This window comes from Zootermopsis nevadensis, unplaced genomic scaffold, assembly GCF_977971745.1.
Source record: "Zootermopsis nevadensis isolate Lab colony 2312 unplaced genomic scaffold, Znev_1.0 Znev_ptg000012l, whole genome shotgun sequence".
Taxonomy (NCBI): domain Eukaryota; kingdom Metazoa; phylum Arthropoda; class Insecta; order Blattodea; family Termopsidae; genus Zootermopsis; species Zootermopsis nevadensis.
The window spans coordinates 5,228,817-5,246,461 of NW_028259144.1; the positions used below are offsets into that span (position 1 = coordinate 5,228,817).

General features: G+C 36.7%; 2 protein-coding genes across 11 annotated transcripts in view; both read right to left on the reverse strand.

Moving 5' to 3' along the window:
* Window positions 1–1,162: 1,162 nt before the first annotated feature.
* LOC110828802 (uncharacterized) lies at window positions 1,163–11,016 on the reverse strand. 5 transcript variants are annotated; one of them, XM_087347716.1, is made up of 7 exons: window positions 10,998–11,016; window positions 8,963–9,133; window positions 7,859–8,037; window positions 6,652–6,841; window positions 5,619–5,700; window positions 4,056–4,217; window positions 1,163–2,586 (listed from the first exon to the last, which is right to left on the reverse strand). In XM_087347716.1, exons 2-7 carry the CDS (start codon window positions 9,109–9,111, stop codon window positions 2,410–2,412), a joined length of 939 nt encoding a protein of 312 aa, XP_087203842.1. In that variant the 5' UTR covers window positions 9,112–9,133; window positions 10,998–11,016; the 3' UTR covers window positions 1,163–2,409. The 5 variants fall into 5 exon arrangements, with proteins under 5 accessions (XP_087203842.1, XP_021917525.1, XP_087203843.1 ...); XM_022061833.2 differs by lacking the exon at window positions 10,998–11,016 and adding an exon at window positions 10,569–10,711; XM_087347717.1 differs by lacking the exon at window positions 10,998–11,016 and adding an exon at window positions 10,569–10,692 and having other exon boundaries at window positions 8,963–9,128.
* Window positions 11,017–14,176: 3,160 nt separating this feature from the next.
* The window catches only part of LOC110828800 (diacylglycerol kinase theta), an 82,776-nt gene continuing 79,307 nt past the window's right edge, over window positions 14,177–17,645 (reverse strand). For 4 of the 6 annotated variants that reach the window (XM_087347707.1, XM_087347705.1, XM_087347706.1 and 1 more), the window contains one exon: window positions 14,177–16,795. In XM_087347707.1, the coding sequence (XP_087203833.1) occupies window positions 16,664–16,795 (132 nt within the window). In that variant the 3' untranslated portion in view covers window positions 14,177–16,663. Of the gene's footprint in view, window positions 17,330–17,645 lie in introns of all 6 variants that reach the window. The other 2 variants (XM_087347708.1, XM_022061831.2) reach the window with 1 other exon arrangement.

Genomic DNA, 17,645 nt, shown 5'->3' on the forward strand with positions numbered 1-17,645 from the left:
AATAAATAAATGTGGAAGCCTAGGTCATGATGAGAGCATGGGGGTCGGCCTAAAGACCCACTGGTCTTTTTGGCTGAGGCCAACCTAGCTCTGCCATGGGACACACAACACCCCCACCAGGCCATAGTGGTGAATGCAAAGGCCACGAATTGGACTCCTCGAACTAGTTCCATGGGACCTGCCACTGAGCGCCCAGCGCTCGAGTCACTCACTATTCGGGATTGGGTTTCCGCCCAAGGTCCAGTGGTAATATCCACCAACTCCACAGGCAAATAACCCACGTCCAGTGGCGTGCAACTCAGCTACGTTGAGGTTTGAGGAGACTTAAGATTGGGTAACACTGATGAGTGGTGGCTAGCTCCTTTATAAACGCTTGCTGCTACTCACACCCAAAGTCCTTATTTAATGAAATTAAGAGTAACTATTCCAAACAGCATTTCAAATGTTCTCACATGTGAGAATTTTTTAACTTTTTATACAGTCAATTATCAAATATGGCAGCATTAAAATTTCCAATTTTATGTGAACACTTCTTCCATCATTTGAAATGACCTACCAGACCAACATTGAAATCCCTAACAGATCTTTAACGTACTTCTTACAGAATTGAACATGTTACAGTTCCTCATAAAAGTATGCTTTATACCACTTGCCTTCTGCAGTAGTAACAGCACATTGACCCCACAGAATTAAACGAAAACACTACTAATAATCATATTTTAATTTACAACAGATGATGCATAAAATTCAACGGATAATCCTTTTTGATTCAAAGGTTATCTTCTGAAGAAAAATTTGTCCACCTATGCTTAAACTGTTCTCTACAGTTAACTTGCAATGGATTTATCAAATAGTATACATTAATATTAACATTAGCAGAGTTAGGTTCTAGTACCGCAGAGGCAAAGTGAACTTGATTCCCCAACCACCTGTAGACCAATTTTATACTACCTGTTCTTTCTTAACTGTAATCAATGACAGCACTAAAGACAGAACAGCTTCAAGAATATGCAGACATGATCAAAAAATATGACAGTTTAGTGGATTATGTACATGGGGGGACAATCACTGGTTGTAACTTATTCAATAAAAACCCACTGAAGGGAAGGGAAAGAGGCAGGCCTGCAGGAAAGCTTTACCAAACTGTTTAAACATTTTTCAGTTCAGTTAATTTTTCATATTATTATTAGATCTTACATCAAAGTGGATGACGATGTGTATTACTTTTATATTTTGTAAACCAGTTTCATAAAGGAAATTCTACACATCATTATCAAATTAAGAACAGGAAATGCATGTCACAACTCATAACACTAAAATTTTACAGGGAAGCAATCTGTAGTTTTATCAATATAAAGAGGATGTATAAGGATGTAACTGACATGCAGTAAAAATGAAGTGAGAAACTGCAATGCTGACAGAGATCTTTACATTCTCCTATCTATGTCTTCAATATACACAAGGTTCAATACATCTTAAAACTTTGCATACTGTGTAGTGTATTAGAATATAAATTAAGCAAACAAACAAACTATTAACACTATAAAAAAGACCGATAATGACCTCTTGAGGTTGAAACGCGTCTTTTTATAGTGTTAATAGTTTTTGTTTGCTTAATTTAAGGTTCAATACATATTTTGCAATAAAGCATCATAATATTCATTCTTGGCAAACTGGCTTAAGAAATGTCTTGTATGGAGTATTTTCTAAAATATGTACAATAATAATTCTGATCCAAGTTGGACAAAACTCTCATGGAGATCTACAAAATATATTCTAGTCATATGTAAGTACTAAGTAACACAAAAAGAGTTTCAGACCATAACTGTAGCTCTCAATAAGATAAATACTGTAAGTTATGCATATTTTCTTCATACAATATGTTAAATTTAAGAAAATGATTTTGAAATACCCCATGAGACTGTGAATAAAGTGTACTATCAATGTAGAAAGAGCATTTAATGTAACATAAATCTGATAACTGAATTCTGTAATAACAGTCTGAACAACCTGGCATAACAAAAAACCTAACACCCCAGGGGAGGTTCAGGCCAATAGAAGTTTTTGTCATGTTGAGGAGAGTGAATGTTAAATACATATAAGCTAGAAAGTAGCAGCATGAACAATCAATAAATTAACAAATATATTATAATAGATCAAATCTAAAAGTTTGTGACGATTCTGCATTTTTAAAATAAAAAGTTTTCTGGATGTTTTCTATCATCTAACAAAATCATAAAATTGCACGACGTTTCGGAGATGGGACTCTATCTCCGTCTTCAGGCATCCCTACTCAGTTGGGCCCAATTGATCCTCACACCTTTTCTGCCCTTCTACAATATCAGTCACAACTGTGGAAAATACACAAGATCTTTATTAATGATCTCAAACTATTCAGGTCCAGTGTCCTCAGCTGGCAGGGTATATTCTGTTGCGATGTGATGGGACATGATTTCCACCTTGTTGCATCGGACTTGAAATCTTCCTTCTCCGTGCTGCATGATGCAAAGTAGCTGCAGGTATGTTAAATGCTCTAGCTGCTGGTTTGATTCCCAAACGACCCTGACGTATCAGTTCCAAGGCATGCTGTGAAGTCAGGATTTTCTAAGTGACTAAAATCTGTCCATAGGTTCTGAGCAGTGTAATCTCATTTCAGCACTGCTTATATTGAAATTGCTTCTACAAATGAATCTGTTCTTTATTTTCAACTGTCCAGTTGCATTTAATAAAATCACACACACACACACACATATATATCAGCACTTGTAAATACCTACTTCTACACTTATTTGAAAATAACAGTAACAAAACAAGTGAAAATCATTATCAAATTATGAACAGGAAATGCATGTCACATTGAATTTAGAAACTTTGTCTCGTCACCTGCTTTCAAAAAATGTAAAAATTAAAATACATAAAACTATAATTTTACCTTTGACAATATGGAATAAGTTCCTAATGAACTGTGGTGGGCTGATGCAATTTTACTCCTAATGCAAAGAGAATGGCAAAATTTTAAAAATAAATTTGTAACAAGCTAAATGGATAATTGTCAATAGTTGGACATGATAAACCAAATTCAGCTGAGGAAGGCTAGATGCTATGGAATAATACTCAAAAGGATAAGATGAACAATATTTCTGAAATGACAAAATTACACCCCAACACAATCCTTTTGTAACTATTTTCTGAATTATAGCAAGAATTTTGATTCCACCAGTTGTTAAAAGTTCTTTGTTATACTTTAAAATGACAACATACTGAAATATTCATGAAGGAATTAAAGCCAAAAAAAAAATACTTGCTACAATTGAGTTCAGAAATGTGAATCAAAACTAAAATACTGAAAATAATTTGTGCATGTCATAATGAAGAAATATATTACCTATAAGCTATCACATCAGATGTGGCTAAAAATCAATTTCCTGCACTTTTATTAGTAGTACAGAAGCCATAGAAGCTGAAACTGCCTTTTTGCCATGAATGTGTTTTGTGTAAGTTTTGATGACAAATATCAAGTTGTTGAATGTCAGACAACTTTATTTGGTAATTTTTCAAATTTGCATTTGGTTGACAGTGTTAAGCATACTGAAATTCCTACAGCATAGCCATTATTAGCTGAACTTTGGTTTTGTGGTGTTGAAATTATAAATATGCACTTGAGCGTGGCCAAAATAAAAACTGGTACTGAAGGTAGGGATATCATGAGTCAATATGATAGGCAGTATTAAGAAAAGGGAATTTGGAACACTAGAACAGTATATGAGACTCCAGCTTATAATAATTAAGATCACCTGCATGTAAAATGGAAAAATACAAGCCTGTAGAAAATATAAACCATTTTTATCATGATCTTATTAGCATAACGGATGAACATAAATTTCAGTATGATACAAGATTATAAGCATATCTACAAGTTTCTCATGAAACTATTTCACTTAGTTTAATGTAGCAATTATATTGGCATAAATCTTACAAAATAAATGGACATCTTGTCCCATCATACTAAATTCATTTGAGCCCAGATTGAAACCTTATGTGTTCAAATAGCTTACCTGAAGATCCTCATTAGAGTACTGTCTCCCTATTGGCTTATGTCTTGCTGGTAGAGAAGGAACAGAGGCAATTGATATATTAGGTGGTGCTTCCAGTATCATCAATGTCTCACCATCCTCAGATGCTGACATATGTGTCACTTTTGCTGCCTCTTCATAGTTCTGAAATTTATACAAATTACTTTGTCTAATTAAATAGTATGACTAAAATAGTACAATGGACTAAAATTTTAGACAGGTAAGAGAGCAGACATTATAAAGCAGCTGGTCTCAAACAATAACTGAGTTAACAACAGAGGAATTTTTATGTGGCTGGTGCTCAAATAAAAGGGTGTGTACTTGTACAGAAATTGTAAATAGTAGCTGGGTATGAAACAGTACTCTGGCTTTTGAACAAAATTTGTAAACAACAGATAAGATCATGTGATTCATTTAATACAATTATCAACATAAAACATGCATTGTTGATGGACATGTACTCTGCACTTCTTATCAAAACAGCACTTTTACATCAGACTTTGTTAACACATTGCATGCTGACAGCCAAGCAACAGGTGAAACAAAATGTTGTATCTGTTAGAAGAACTGCTCTGGACTGTGTCCTACTTAACCTTATAAGGCCAAATGGTAATTATATGCATCACCTGTTCTAATGCTAGAAGACTCTGAATTTTGCCCACGCTATGTATTTACTATGGTGGCATACTATTCTCAGAATAAATAAAAGTTATTTTCTGTTTTTTTCTCTCTCTTTTCTAAGCATCCTTTAGGTATGGAAAGAAACCCTTCTAACCTTTCATTTCTCCAAAGAAAAACCTCCCATTTACTCTATTCTGTGTACCACAAAATTTTTAATATTTCTTAACACCCCCACTTTCACGGAGAAGCAGCAAACTTCACTAAACTTAACTGTTCACCTCTTCTTTTTCCCAGTCTGGTCACATAATCAACGCTTCCATTCAATACCTCCAGCTCCACTGCCCCTCATCACAAATCCTAGCATATCTAAGTATCCTTCACCTTTCCTCTCTTTCAGTCAAAAATCAGTATGTTATTTCTGTGTCCTTCCAGCTCATTCATTTTACTGTCCAACATCTGTTGCCTCTCTTCCCATTCTGCCTGCTTAATTTGCTTGTATAGCTGGCGCAGTAGTTTTTGGCCGATGGAGAAGCTAGCGGAGCTGGCGGACATGCCTACTCTGTGTACCTGAGGTGGCACAGTCAGTGTATTTCTTTTGTTTGGGCGCTCAGTCCGATAAGGTCCTCGATGCAGTCAGCATTATACTATCGCACAAGTGACTCGCTCCTAGCCTTCCCATTGAAGATTCCACCGGCCAAAAACTACTGCGCTAACTATAGTTAGTGATCACTTAATTTATTCCTTCAATTAGTTTCTCAAATTTTGGGCCTAAAAAACATTGCAGTTAAAACAAAGTTATAATGCTGTGGAAGGAAGAAATTTTAAGTTGTCAAGTATGAGAACAGGGAACTTGTTAAAATTGAGAATCCCTAAGGAGCAGATGATGAAAAATTAACATATCTTTAGTCCAGATGCCACACTTACCTCAGTTAACTGCCCCCCATCTTCCTGAACAGCTGCACCAATATCAGCATCTTCCTCTGTTTCTTCCTTTCTTTCCTCTGAGCTGCAGAAAAGCAGACATTTTCTTCAAGAACTTAATATAAGTATATGTGGCACATGAATTTGTTTCATACCAAAATTCCAAACAATGCAGATTATGGTTCACATTACTGCAAATTAGTGGGGTGAAGAAAGGTCAATAACTTTTTACACAATTAAAGCAGGCCTAGAGCTGTACCAGACATTTACCAACACTTAAACATGTAGCCTATAATATGACAATAATTACCAACTAATAACTTATGACATAGCGATGAAACCAATATATTCTTTGATCTGCCAGATGATGTTGGGAGGACTGTTTCTACATAAGCCAATGTTTTCATCTGAAAGCATCTCCTTAAACTTTGCATTCATTTGTTCAATCTGTCGCAGTTCTTGTTTATGTTCTCTGACACTTCACTGTTTCATAAACAAAGTCTTTCAATCCAGGACAAACGCAGCTGCATTCATCATTTTCACAGAAACTAGTCAATGAGATAAGATACTATCAGAAATTGTCTTGCTTCTGTGTTTCTTACGAGTAAAGCTTGGCAACACACCATGATCTTTTACGATATTTCTTGCTGTCTGAACCAGGTACTCAGTTATGAATTCAGAACTAATTTGATGAACATATTACTGCTGTGCAAGCAAACTGAATATTTCCCTGAAGCTGCTATCACTTCTAATATTGAGTTGAAGGCTTGAAATTAGAGTTTGGTATTTATCAGCTTGTTTCAAGTTTTCTGGTAAGTTGATTGATTCTTCAGTAATCTAAAAAAACAAAAAAATAAACAAGTATTTTTTGATCTGAAGCTTTCATGCTGACTAAGTAAAATGAATTCTTCTCGGGCTACCAGCCATGTCAGGTGGTTTAATGTTGTTTTCTCCATTAAACCACCTCACACGGCTGGTAGCCTAAGAAGAATTAATTAAGCATACAGTTTGTGGAGATGCTTCAAGTAACCTGTACCTATGATATTTTGAAGAATTTGACAGTGAACTGTCATTCAGTATTGGCAACATCTCTTGTGCTTCCTTTTGTGCATTCAAGTTGTCAGCAGGTTCTGATTCAGCTTGGTGGTCTGGTATATCACACTGTGAAGCCCTATCTACCTGCACACAGTTCACTGAAGATTCTGTCCATGAAATGCTGGACAATCCTAGGAAACATAAAATAAATCAATGTTCTGGAAATCCATTATACTTATTACAGATGAAATATCAAACAAACCCTACACATGATTATTCTGAAATTTACATTAATTTAAACTCTAACAATTTTCAACCAGTGAACTTTGGCTTCATCTTTTCTAGATCCAACTTCCCATCTTCTCCACAAGTCTAAAAACAAAGAGGATATATAGTGACTGTGCCAGGACACAGCCTTTGCACTTTACATAATTAATGCCTTAACTTAATTTGACTTACATGGCCAGGAATCCCATGTGTAAGACATCTTTTCTGTTCACCAGGATCTGTTGTTTTGTGTCTTTGTGTCATTTCAAATGAAAGTCAGGTTCATCATTGTGATTAGACTGAAGACACCAGTTACAAAAATTAAGTCTGAATACTAGATCACATGGCTTTAACTGTAATTTTTTAAGGCTGTAGTTGTTAACTTTACTGCAGTTCTTGTTGTCTCCTGGTGTTCCCATTTCTTGTGCCAGGCACACAAAAGGTTCATGGGGTTAATACTCAACTCCTCTGTGATCACTCAGTACTGACTTTTTGGTTTTCTGACTATTAACACACCAGACATTCTTACTTTATTGACACAATTAAACTCCTAGAGAACACTCCCTTCTGAATTTTCTGAGACACTTCTTAGCACAGTTCACATAAGAGTCACACAGAACACTCAGTGCTATAGTGTAAACTTATCCAAGTCAAACTCAAAGGGAGTCCTACACATGCAGGAAGAGTCTACCACTTCCTCTTATAACTACAGCTGACAGATCATTAAAGTTGGCAAGTGATGTGACCACTTACAGGGCAAAAACCATGCCCACAGCATAGCCATCAAATAATCTCAACCTACATGTCTACAAAATCTCCAACCACCATGAAATTGATACAATAATATCCTTGTGGCCTTCTGCAAGGGCTGTTGTCATAATGTCCTCTAAAATCTCAATACATTAACATGACTACATGAAATCTTTGCACGTAGACTTTACCTGTTACTTTAAGTGCTTCTGCAGTTTTCAGAACTCCTTGAATATTTTCTTGTGATACATACGCTTCTCCTTTATAAATAAAGTCTAAAATTGCTTTCATTTCCAGGTATTTTACATCTCTCATGAATATTATGGGGTGCGGTGTTGTATTAGATCGCAGAATGGAGTTCAAATATGAACTGAAAAAAATAAAGTTGGACAAAATTAATTTTTTGACATGGTGAAACTTTATATTCCACATAAAATAATGACAGCAGGCCAAAACATACCACATATAATAGTTAAAGTTATTACTTCACTATGGAAAACTTTACTGGTCGAGTAAATAAAACTGCTTGTCATGTGTCAGACAGACTAAAATTCTTATATATTTACTGAATACCCATAACCACTTCCATTACAAATAATATGACACAGCCTTAAGAAATACATAAAGTATATTATTACTAACATACATAATCAGCAGCAGCAGCAATAAGATATAATAAAAACACTGGTAGCAGAAATTAAACACCTAACATCTCAGATTCTTAATATCCACCACAGCAAACAATCTTTGACAAGTTCCACTATCTTCCTTCTTTCTTGCTTAAGATCCATTTTAATGTTATCCTCCCACCTCAATCTCAGTCTTCCAAGTGGCTATTTTCCTAAAGCCCTCCCAACCAAATCAGGTAAACAGTCCTTGTCTCTCATCCTAGCTACATTTTCAAACTACTAGATTTCACTGTCCTAACAATACTACATGGCATTTATTAATAATGGTCACATTCATAGTATGCTCCATGCTGCTATATCCCCACATGGTGTAGAGCTTGGCCACCAGGACAACTTTATCTTACACTTCAATTAATGTAATGTAAACAGTAGTACTCTCATAACAGTTTAGCAATGATCTGTCAAGGGACCTGAAATATGGCTAGTTGCTTGGCATTCTGGAAGAAACTTGTTTACATTCACAAGGTGGGGAGGGGTTAAAATTTATTTCCTGAGAGACACTAAATATGTTAGTAATTATGACTTTTACACTGTCCACATATAACACAATTCAAATGGCCAATTCACAATGTATACAGAAACAAGTAATTAGTAATGTATGCTTACCTACTGGCACACAGGACAATGCGGTGAGCTTTAAGTAGCCGTCCCTCTACAGCAATAGTTACATCCACAAAACTCTCGGTCTCAAGCAAATTATCCAAGGAACCCAAAAGCTCCAGATGACTATTCCATTTCAGCCACAGGTCTGACATACTGGGGCCAAATTCTTCTGCACTGAATGATTGTGACATGAATGTAAGAAAGGCCTAGTGCATTTGTAAGCTAGTTATTTAGTGTTAAATGAGATGTGGTAGGATGATAGTGAATCATATATTATAAGTGGTCATGACCTACTTTAAAGAATTAACCTAGCACTTTCCTGGAAGGTTGCTCACAGCAAGAATTCAAATAGCGCACCTACTAAATGTCAGCGAGGCACATTATTGATCTGATAACAGCCTCAGGAAGAGCACTGGCACTTGGCAAATTCAGGTTAAACAACATAATTGATCTATACGTCCCATACTTTGGCACTTGAGTAGCAAACAGACTTATGTAACAGACTCTTTCAAGGAAGGCAAAGCTTGAAGTGCACTAATCTATTACACAATTAATTACATTTTAAAAAACATAACCTTCATATGCCAAAAACTAAACTCAGCAAATATTAAAAATGAGTTTAATATACTGGAATTGAGCTACAAATAACCTTCCACCCATTACAAAAAGTCTGAATCATGATAAAAAGAAGTTTAAGCCAGCACTAAAAGAGCATCTCCTTCTACTCCATAGAATAATTAACCTCAATCAAAAATTCTCTACTATTATAAATACATGTATCATTGAGTATGCATTTTTGTGTAATTATTTTCGCAGTAATATTGTAGTTAACTGTAAATTACTGTCATAACTATGTAATAAACATTTGTACCAGAAACAAGTATTGTATTTGTGCTATGCAACGTTCCACATCTTTCACTCGAGCCTATGAAAGATATATGGAATGTAAATAAATTCTATTCTATTATACAGGATTTTGATGGACCAGTGGAGGCCAGACTTAAATTTCCTGGCATCTTAACTTCTATAGAAGATATTTTAAAATGATAGTCATGTTCATATATGCATGACATTTGCATTTTATAGTCATTTTATGCACTGAATGAAAAAGAGCTCAGAATATAATTTATTTAAATTTCACATTATTTTCATTTCTTGTGGGAGTCTGTCAAATTGGAACAATTACCAAGTACCCTTTCAACACGAAATTCCATCTTACTTTAATTTTTGGTTAATAACAACAATCTGTACTCGACCCAGGTCACATCAGTATTTAGTCTATTTGAATTTCTCGTGGCAGCAAACAGTACAAAAAAATCAACGGCCTTTAAATGTTAAACTAGTGGTTAGAACAGCTGCTTCGTATTCAGGAGTTCCCGGTTGGTCCAGAGGCCGGCTACCCTGGGATGTATCATGACTTTCCTCAGTTCCTAAAGAAAATGTTGGGGCAGTACCTGGCATTATACCACGAATGCTGCCTTCCACATATTTACGATTCATTACTTATCCATCCCATCATTCAACGCTAGTTTGAGCTACTAACAGCATCATTAAATGAACCACATATAAATATTAACATAAAACTAATGGTGGGTGCAATAGAAGGTACCTGACGAGTTTTCTAGCTTCTTCCTTGCAAGACTCACTTCGCTTGTTTTGGAAGTCTTTATATATTGAAATACTCTTTCTGCCTAGGTTATGTGAGGAACATAAAACAATGTCTATTATACTGATAATACCATAGATACTTCCGAAATTTATTATGCATAATTCAGTTTACTTATCTGTGTATATCACAGAATATTATTTATTATTATTCTGTGGAGTATAGAGCGTGTCCCACAAACAAAAAATCCATAACTACATGCTCTTGGGTTAATTTTGAGCAGAAAAGTTCAAATAAACATGGGCCAATTCTGCAACGGTTTGTCAAGAAAATGAGAATAAGCATTTTATTGCGTTTGTAACTTTTACATTATTTCCGTTTAATTTTAGGTTATATTATTGTTTAGTTTATACTACACTTTCAGTTACTCACGTTATTTATGTGACTTGAAATGGCCATCCTGATTGTCGATGCACAGTTGTGCCCTTCGAGTAATTGAAGTAACAGCCCTCTTGACAGTCATGATCATTTTTAATGCTAGCACTGCAATCCATTATTCAATTCAGCAGCTCAGCCCTACTGTTTGACTTAATGGCATACCCCAAGGATTTCATGTGACCCCAGAGAAAGTAGTCAAAAGATCTGGTGATCTTGCTGGTCAAGCAGTTGGACCACCTCGGCCAATCCAATGGTCTGGAAACTGCTGATTCAAAAATGCAGTCACCTGCCTACCAAAATGAGGAGGTGCACCATCTCGCTGCAGGAACTTATTTCTCAAACACAGCCTAGATATAGTGGCTGCGGAGCATTTTCTTGACAAGCCGTTACAAATCTGACCCACGTTTATTTGAACTTCTCAACTCAAAATGATCCCAAGAGCACGCAGTTAAGCTATGGACATTCTGTTGCAGGAAACCTGTATAATATGTAATTATTCCCAAATTATGCTTTGCCATGAGAACAGTCGTACCACTCATGACAATCGATACTTTAGAGCTAGTTTACTTTGCTTACTTCCACTCTGTAGTGTCATATGGATTAATCTTTTGAGGAAATTCAACAGACAGCAATAAAGTCTTTTACATGCAAAAGAAAATAATTAGAATAATGGCAGGTGTCAAAAGAAGGGTTTCTTGTAGAAAATTATTTCGTAAATTTAATATACTTCCACTTGCAAGTGAATTTATACTCAAAGATTTCTGTCTTCCCGTCATCAGGGCCCTGATGACGGAGGCAGTATGACCTCTGAAACGTTGGTTAACATCGACCAGTCTACACAGCGCAACAACCCAAAAGACAGAAATCCTCATACTCACCGCTGTGAAAACCTCAAATCTTATGAATTTATACTCTGCTTGCTATCATTTGTGGTGAACTTGATAAATTTGAAATAAATACAGATGTACATAATTTAAATACAAGATGTAAACAAGATCTCTATGTGCCTAATGCTAACCTTACTAAATATCAAAAAGGAGTGTACTATACAGGTATCAAGTTACTTAACAATCTTCCACCAACAATTAAAAGTCTAAATTATGATATAAAGATATTCAAGCCTGCATTGAAAAATTACCTCTTCACTCACTCTTTCTATTCTGTAGATGATTTCATCTCTGCTGAAAAGTTTTAAGCTTTATGTATATCTATAATATATATGTAAAGCAAGTTTTGTATTTCTATTTAAAGTTTACAATTCTGAGGTTTATGTATATTAATTTGTAAAATTATTTTTCATACTTGTATTGCAGAATCTGAAGTTTATGTACATTGATATGTGAAATACGTTATTGTATTTTTGTTGAAAGTTCTGAAGTTTATGTATATTGTATGAAGTTCTGAAATTTATGTATATTGTATGAAATGACATGTTCTACATCCTTTGATTGAGTCCTAAGAAGGATCTATGGAATGTAAATAAACTCTACTCCAGTACAGATTGTGCGTATTTAAATTGAACGGCACATACACCCCCTTCATGCGCACACAAGTGATCACTGATACTACCAAAACCAAGTGATTGTTAAATCTGGGCTATTCACGCTACGCTAGTCGCATGTGCAATGTTCATTTGCGAAACAAATTTCAGAGTCGGGTTCAGTGTCTCTTAAACTGTACGAAGTGATCCAGTATGCTTAGCTGTCATTTCTCCATCTGCATTGTGATTTATTTCTTTTGATTTTCTGACTAGAGGAACGTACCCTTCGGCCATTTGCCGTGATCTATTTACATTCTTTACCGTTGCTTACGAGTGTTAGTCGTTTACTTCATGGATTCAATTTTTGGTTGTTCTCCATGCTGTATTCTTTAATCGGCTGGGCTAGAGACTTACGTGATGTATGTTTGTCCATGTATACCGTAGGTGCAGTTTTCTTTTGGGTCGCAATACTGTTTAATGACACAGATCTTGTGGTGAAACCCAAGTAATGATAATCACGTCAGAATATGTCTGTAGGTAGTTGTTTAAAGACAATCACTATGAAGCATTTTTCATTTCCACATTTCACATGGTCATTTATTGAGATTTTATCTCATCATAAGACCATTTGCAATGTATTTTGTTTGTTCACTGTGAAGTTATTTTCAGTTGCCCATTTGGTGAACATGTAAAATGCTGCTTGCACCTCATCTTTGCTCCCCATGTCATCTGCACACCTATCTTCTTGTCAAGATTCTTCAATACTTGTGCCACATTTGGCATTGCTACACAGAACAGCATGGGGCTCAGAGCATCACCCTGCAGTACCCCATTTGTTTGATGTCTTTTGAGTCGTCATATAGTTTGATATTGTTGTACGTGTAGGAACTGTGAGACTGTAAAACACTTGCCTTCCCCATTGCAACAGAGAATATAACTTTCACTGAAATTAAAGGCAAAGATTTTTGCATGTACATAGATGGGGTGATAAGGTAAAGCTTCACATATTCTTAACCACAGCACTATAAGCTGACAATTGTATGGCTGGGGAAAGACACCCTCACATCCACAGGACAAGTTTCATGAGTCCCAGATTTGGTCTGGATATGTTGACCAAGAGGAAGATTACTGCAATTCCAGGAACCAGTTATCTAGTATGTAGCCAGGACCTCCATAATGAACAAAATCTATGCCAGTCACTACACAGCAGAGCACAGAACAGGAATATGTTACTTAATGTAACCTAATAGTTCAATGGTTAGAAAATTTATATGATCAACACAAAGTTAACAAGAGTGCAGGGGTAAACTTCAAAAGCTAATTAAAATACATATACAGAATCATACATTATTTATGGAGACAGTATGTTCATCTGAGATGCTGGAAACCACCTACAGGGCTACATGTTGTCACAACCCAAAAGAAAATTCTAATTACTGTGAGTACCTCAAATCTCAGAAGTAGAAAATACACTTTTAAGTGTTACTGTATGTTGGTATCTGACAGGTGACTGATGGTGACCTGAAGTGGTAGCTGAACACTTGTCAATATACAGAAAATCAAAAATCAACTGTAAAAGCCTGCAGCCTTTGATCATCTTCTGTTTCTCTTAGCTTATCAGAAGAATTTGTTCTGAAATGCTCTTTGTATTCTGGGAATAACATAGAACAAGACCTAATGGGAAGTAACAGCATTCTTTCGGAAGTTACATTTAATATTTTTCTATTTTCACAAGTTATGATATAATCTATATTACCATCATCACATCATATACATATATGTCATGTATGTAGAATGACCTTATTGCAATAGACTCATTAAAATACTTTCCATCGGTTGAACCGTTCCAGGAAGATGAAGTAATGTGTAGACGCCAATACCGTTCACAGTGATATCGCGAGTGTTCCGGGAATGGTCCAAAATGTAGTTGGTGAAAAGTTCAATAACACTGAGAAGTCTCATTCTGAGTCTATGCAATGCAATACCAGACTGTTTTTGAGACTTTCCACCATTTTGGTTGGACATAATGACGACAGAAAACATAGCACATTCAATTTTATTATAGCTTAATATAACGTTAGCTAGTATAATGCAATGCAACAGCAACACGATACTTGGTCAAATTTAAACACACAGCTTCACCAATCCGCCAGACATGTGTACTGTTCAAGAGGTGAGCACCGGAATAACAACTCGTGAACAACTGAGCCCCATACATCCCCGGCAGATTAGGAACTGGGAGACTGGAAGTCCACTTCCGGTGAGGAGCCAGACTCCCATACAATTTTGTATTTTTTTAGCACTTTAAAACTTGAAATGAATATGAGAGAACAGACATGAATGGTTTGACATCCAGCATGGGGGGAGTCTACAGAATAGGGTACTGACTAGATGCGAGCACACGACTACCAAGCGCCAAAGTGGCATCAGCCGACTGCAGCTGTTGCTTGGTCCTGCCAGATCCTGGCACTTGCTATCAAGGGATGCTTGCCGCTTTACGACCAACATCTAGCGGAACACTTCTCAGTGACTATCACTTGCACTCTCAATTCCAAAAATAAGTATCTAAGCAGTCCTTCCCATTATTGGGATGATACCAACCACTCACTAACTGACTTTAATGACACAACCATTTTGATTTATATCATTCTTTTCTTGCAGCTGACAATACATACTATTGCCTGCACCTTTTAACTCACCACAAATTCAAACTTTGTAAGAACTTCCCAATAAACATTCTCTGAACGACTTAAATAGATGCCTTACGTCCTTGTATTCCCTACAAGAGCATGTGCACAAAGAAACTGGGTGGATTAATATGTGATATACTCTGATTGTAATATTGAGATTCCCACGATACTGAGCTAAGGGAGCACAGCATAAAACTCTCTGCTCAGATGGCGTGAACCACCAGGGAGCTGTTTCTCTTTTGTTTCGGCAACTGCGACATTGTAGTTGTCCATTTTCAGCTACAATAGATGTGCTCATTTATCTTCGTGGAATGTTTTGATTACAGAAATACATTTCTGTAGCTGGAACTGTGCCACTATTCTGAACTCAAGAGACACGGTTCTAGCTTACTTTTGTCATTACCAGGTTGTACATACATTCCTTATGTAGACTTCATGTTTGGAATAAAGTGTCTGAATGTGAATTGGTGACATAAATAGTCACCAATAAACACACAATATTAATCATAAGGCCGAACAAAGTTTGATCCAACAGGATCCTTCCATTCTCAAACTGATACGAGCCCCATCAGGTGGGACTCTTTCGTTGTGAGTTCTCTTCAATGGCCAGTTATGACAGAATCCTGCCTTCGAGCAAGATTCGTATGACTAGAAATATGTCAAAGTTGGAAGAAAAATGCCATTCTGAATCTAAGGTTGTAAGAGAACCTTAGACACCAGCCTACTCATGTGCTGTGACTCTCTACCAACACAATTCATGGTTCAAACCACATTAAGATCTGATATTCAGATCTACAACAATACTATGACCAACAACAAAATAGATCTATACTTAATAATACACAGTAACAACTGTTTTCAATGCTTTGTTGTACTTCCTACACTGTTCACAAACAAGGGACAACAGGAACAAGCCTGATGTCTTGCTCAAGTCCACTGGTAAAATACCATACTTTTAACATAATAGTTATCATTACAGTATACATTAATGGGGAACATAAATGCATAACTTAAGCGTACATGCAGTCGCTCACATAACTGTTGTGAAAAAACATGCCCAGTTTTTAGAAAGAACACACACATCGCATCACTTGGGGTTTGTGAGTGACTAGTTACTGTACATGGCCGTACTGTCATCCATTGGGCCCTTGAACATGTTAATACTGCAAGAAGGAACATCCTTCGGCGGAGTGGACCAAGATATTTCAGTACGGCACTTCACTGGGGTAAATGGGGGGAGGGGGAGGGCCACGAAAATGAGATCTACCTTAACCTACCAACTGGCAATCACAAGGAAAAATTAAATGAATAACAACAAAAAGTTGCACTGTTGTACAACAATGAGAACCAACACAGAATGCTGGTTTTAGTTTGGTGTGCTGCTTTTCCATTAATAACCATGTTCTTTCCTGCAGAACTTTCAGTTCTTCTTTCTTCATGGCACCACCAGTTGGCAAGAAGCAGGCAACCATAACAATGTGTCTCTATCTTCAGAAAGCAGTGTTGTTATGGTTAGCTGATGCATCTTGAGGCAGCACAAACTGAGCGCCTGGTGACACCAACATCAGTGGCTCCGTGTTGCGTCGTTTCATCTTGCCCTTCATCTTCTTCAACATAGTGGCCTACGGGGAGGGGGAGGTCATTGGAAGGGCCAAAAAAAAACAGTGCAAAGGAAAGAGAAGAATTTGAAGTCAATACTTAAAAGTGGATCTCACCCTCATATACACAAAATTTTGAGGATACTGAAGAAGCTGCAGTAAGATTCAAATGCTACAGATGGATGCAGCTAAATCAGGGACACAGGCAGGGTGCATAAATACAGAATAAAATTAACAAAACAGTATGGTGCAACCTGGGGGTTAACCACAAAAGAAGAACCACATGCCACTCTTGCTCCTCAACAACACTAAATGTCACATGCGCACACACATCCACATATATGAAGGCTCTTAGTTGAAGGAGATGTGTCCTCTTGTAAGATGGCATATGTAGGAGAAATAAAAACAGAGGTAGTGTGATTTCCAAACCCCCAGTCTGCACCGGTATCTTATGGAAGGGATTCAGTCATCACTGCTCTTGCCCCCCTCCCCATTTGCTGGCAAGATGGAAGGTTCAGTGTTCCGCCGCTTGATCTTATTTTTCTTCAGCATGGTCGCCTGCGGTCAAGAGGAATTAGGGAATATTAGTTGCTGTTTGAAGGAATGGATGGAACAATGACTGAGATGTGTGACATGCACTCTTTAATGTTAAGTGACAGGGTCCAGGTTCAAGACAAACTAAGAATCAGTAGGTGCTTAACCAGTAGCAAGAAAAACAGCAATGCCAACAGGAGAAAGAAAATTAGCTCTACACAACTACAGTTACTTACAATGCTGTCTATTCTAGCATGAACTATACTGAAACTCAGAATTCATAGCAGCTGCAATCAGCAAGTACTAGTAATCCATTCAGCCTAAGTATTTCAGAATACAA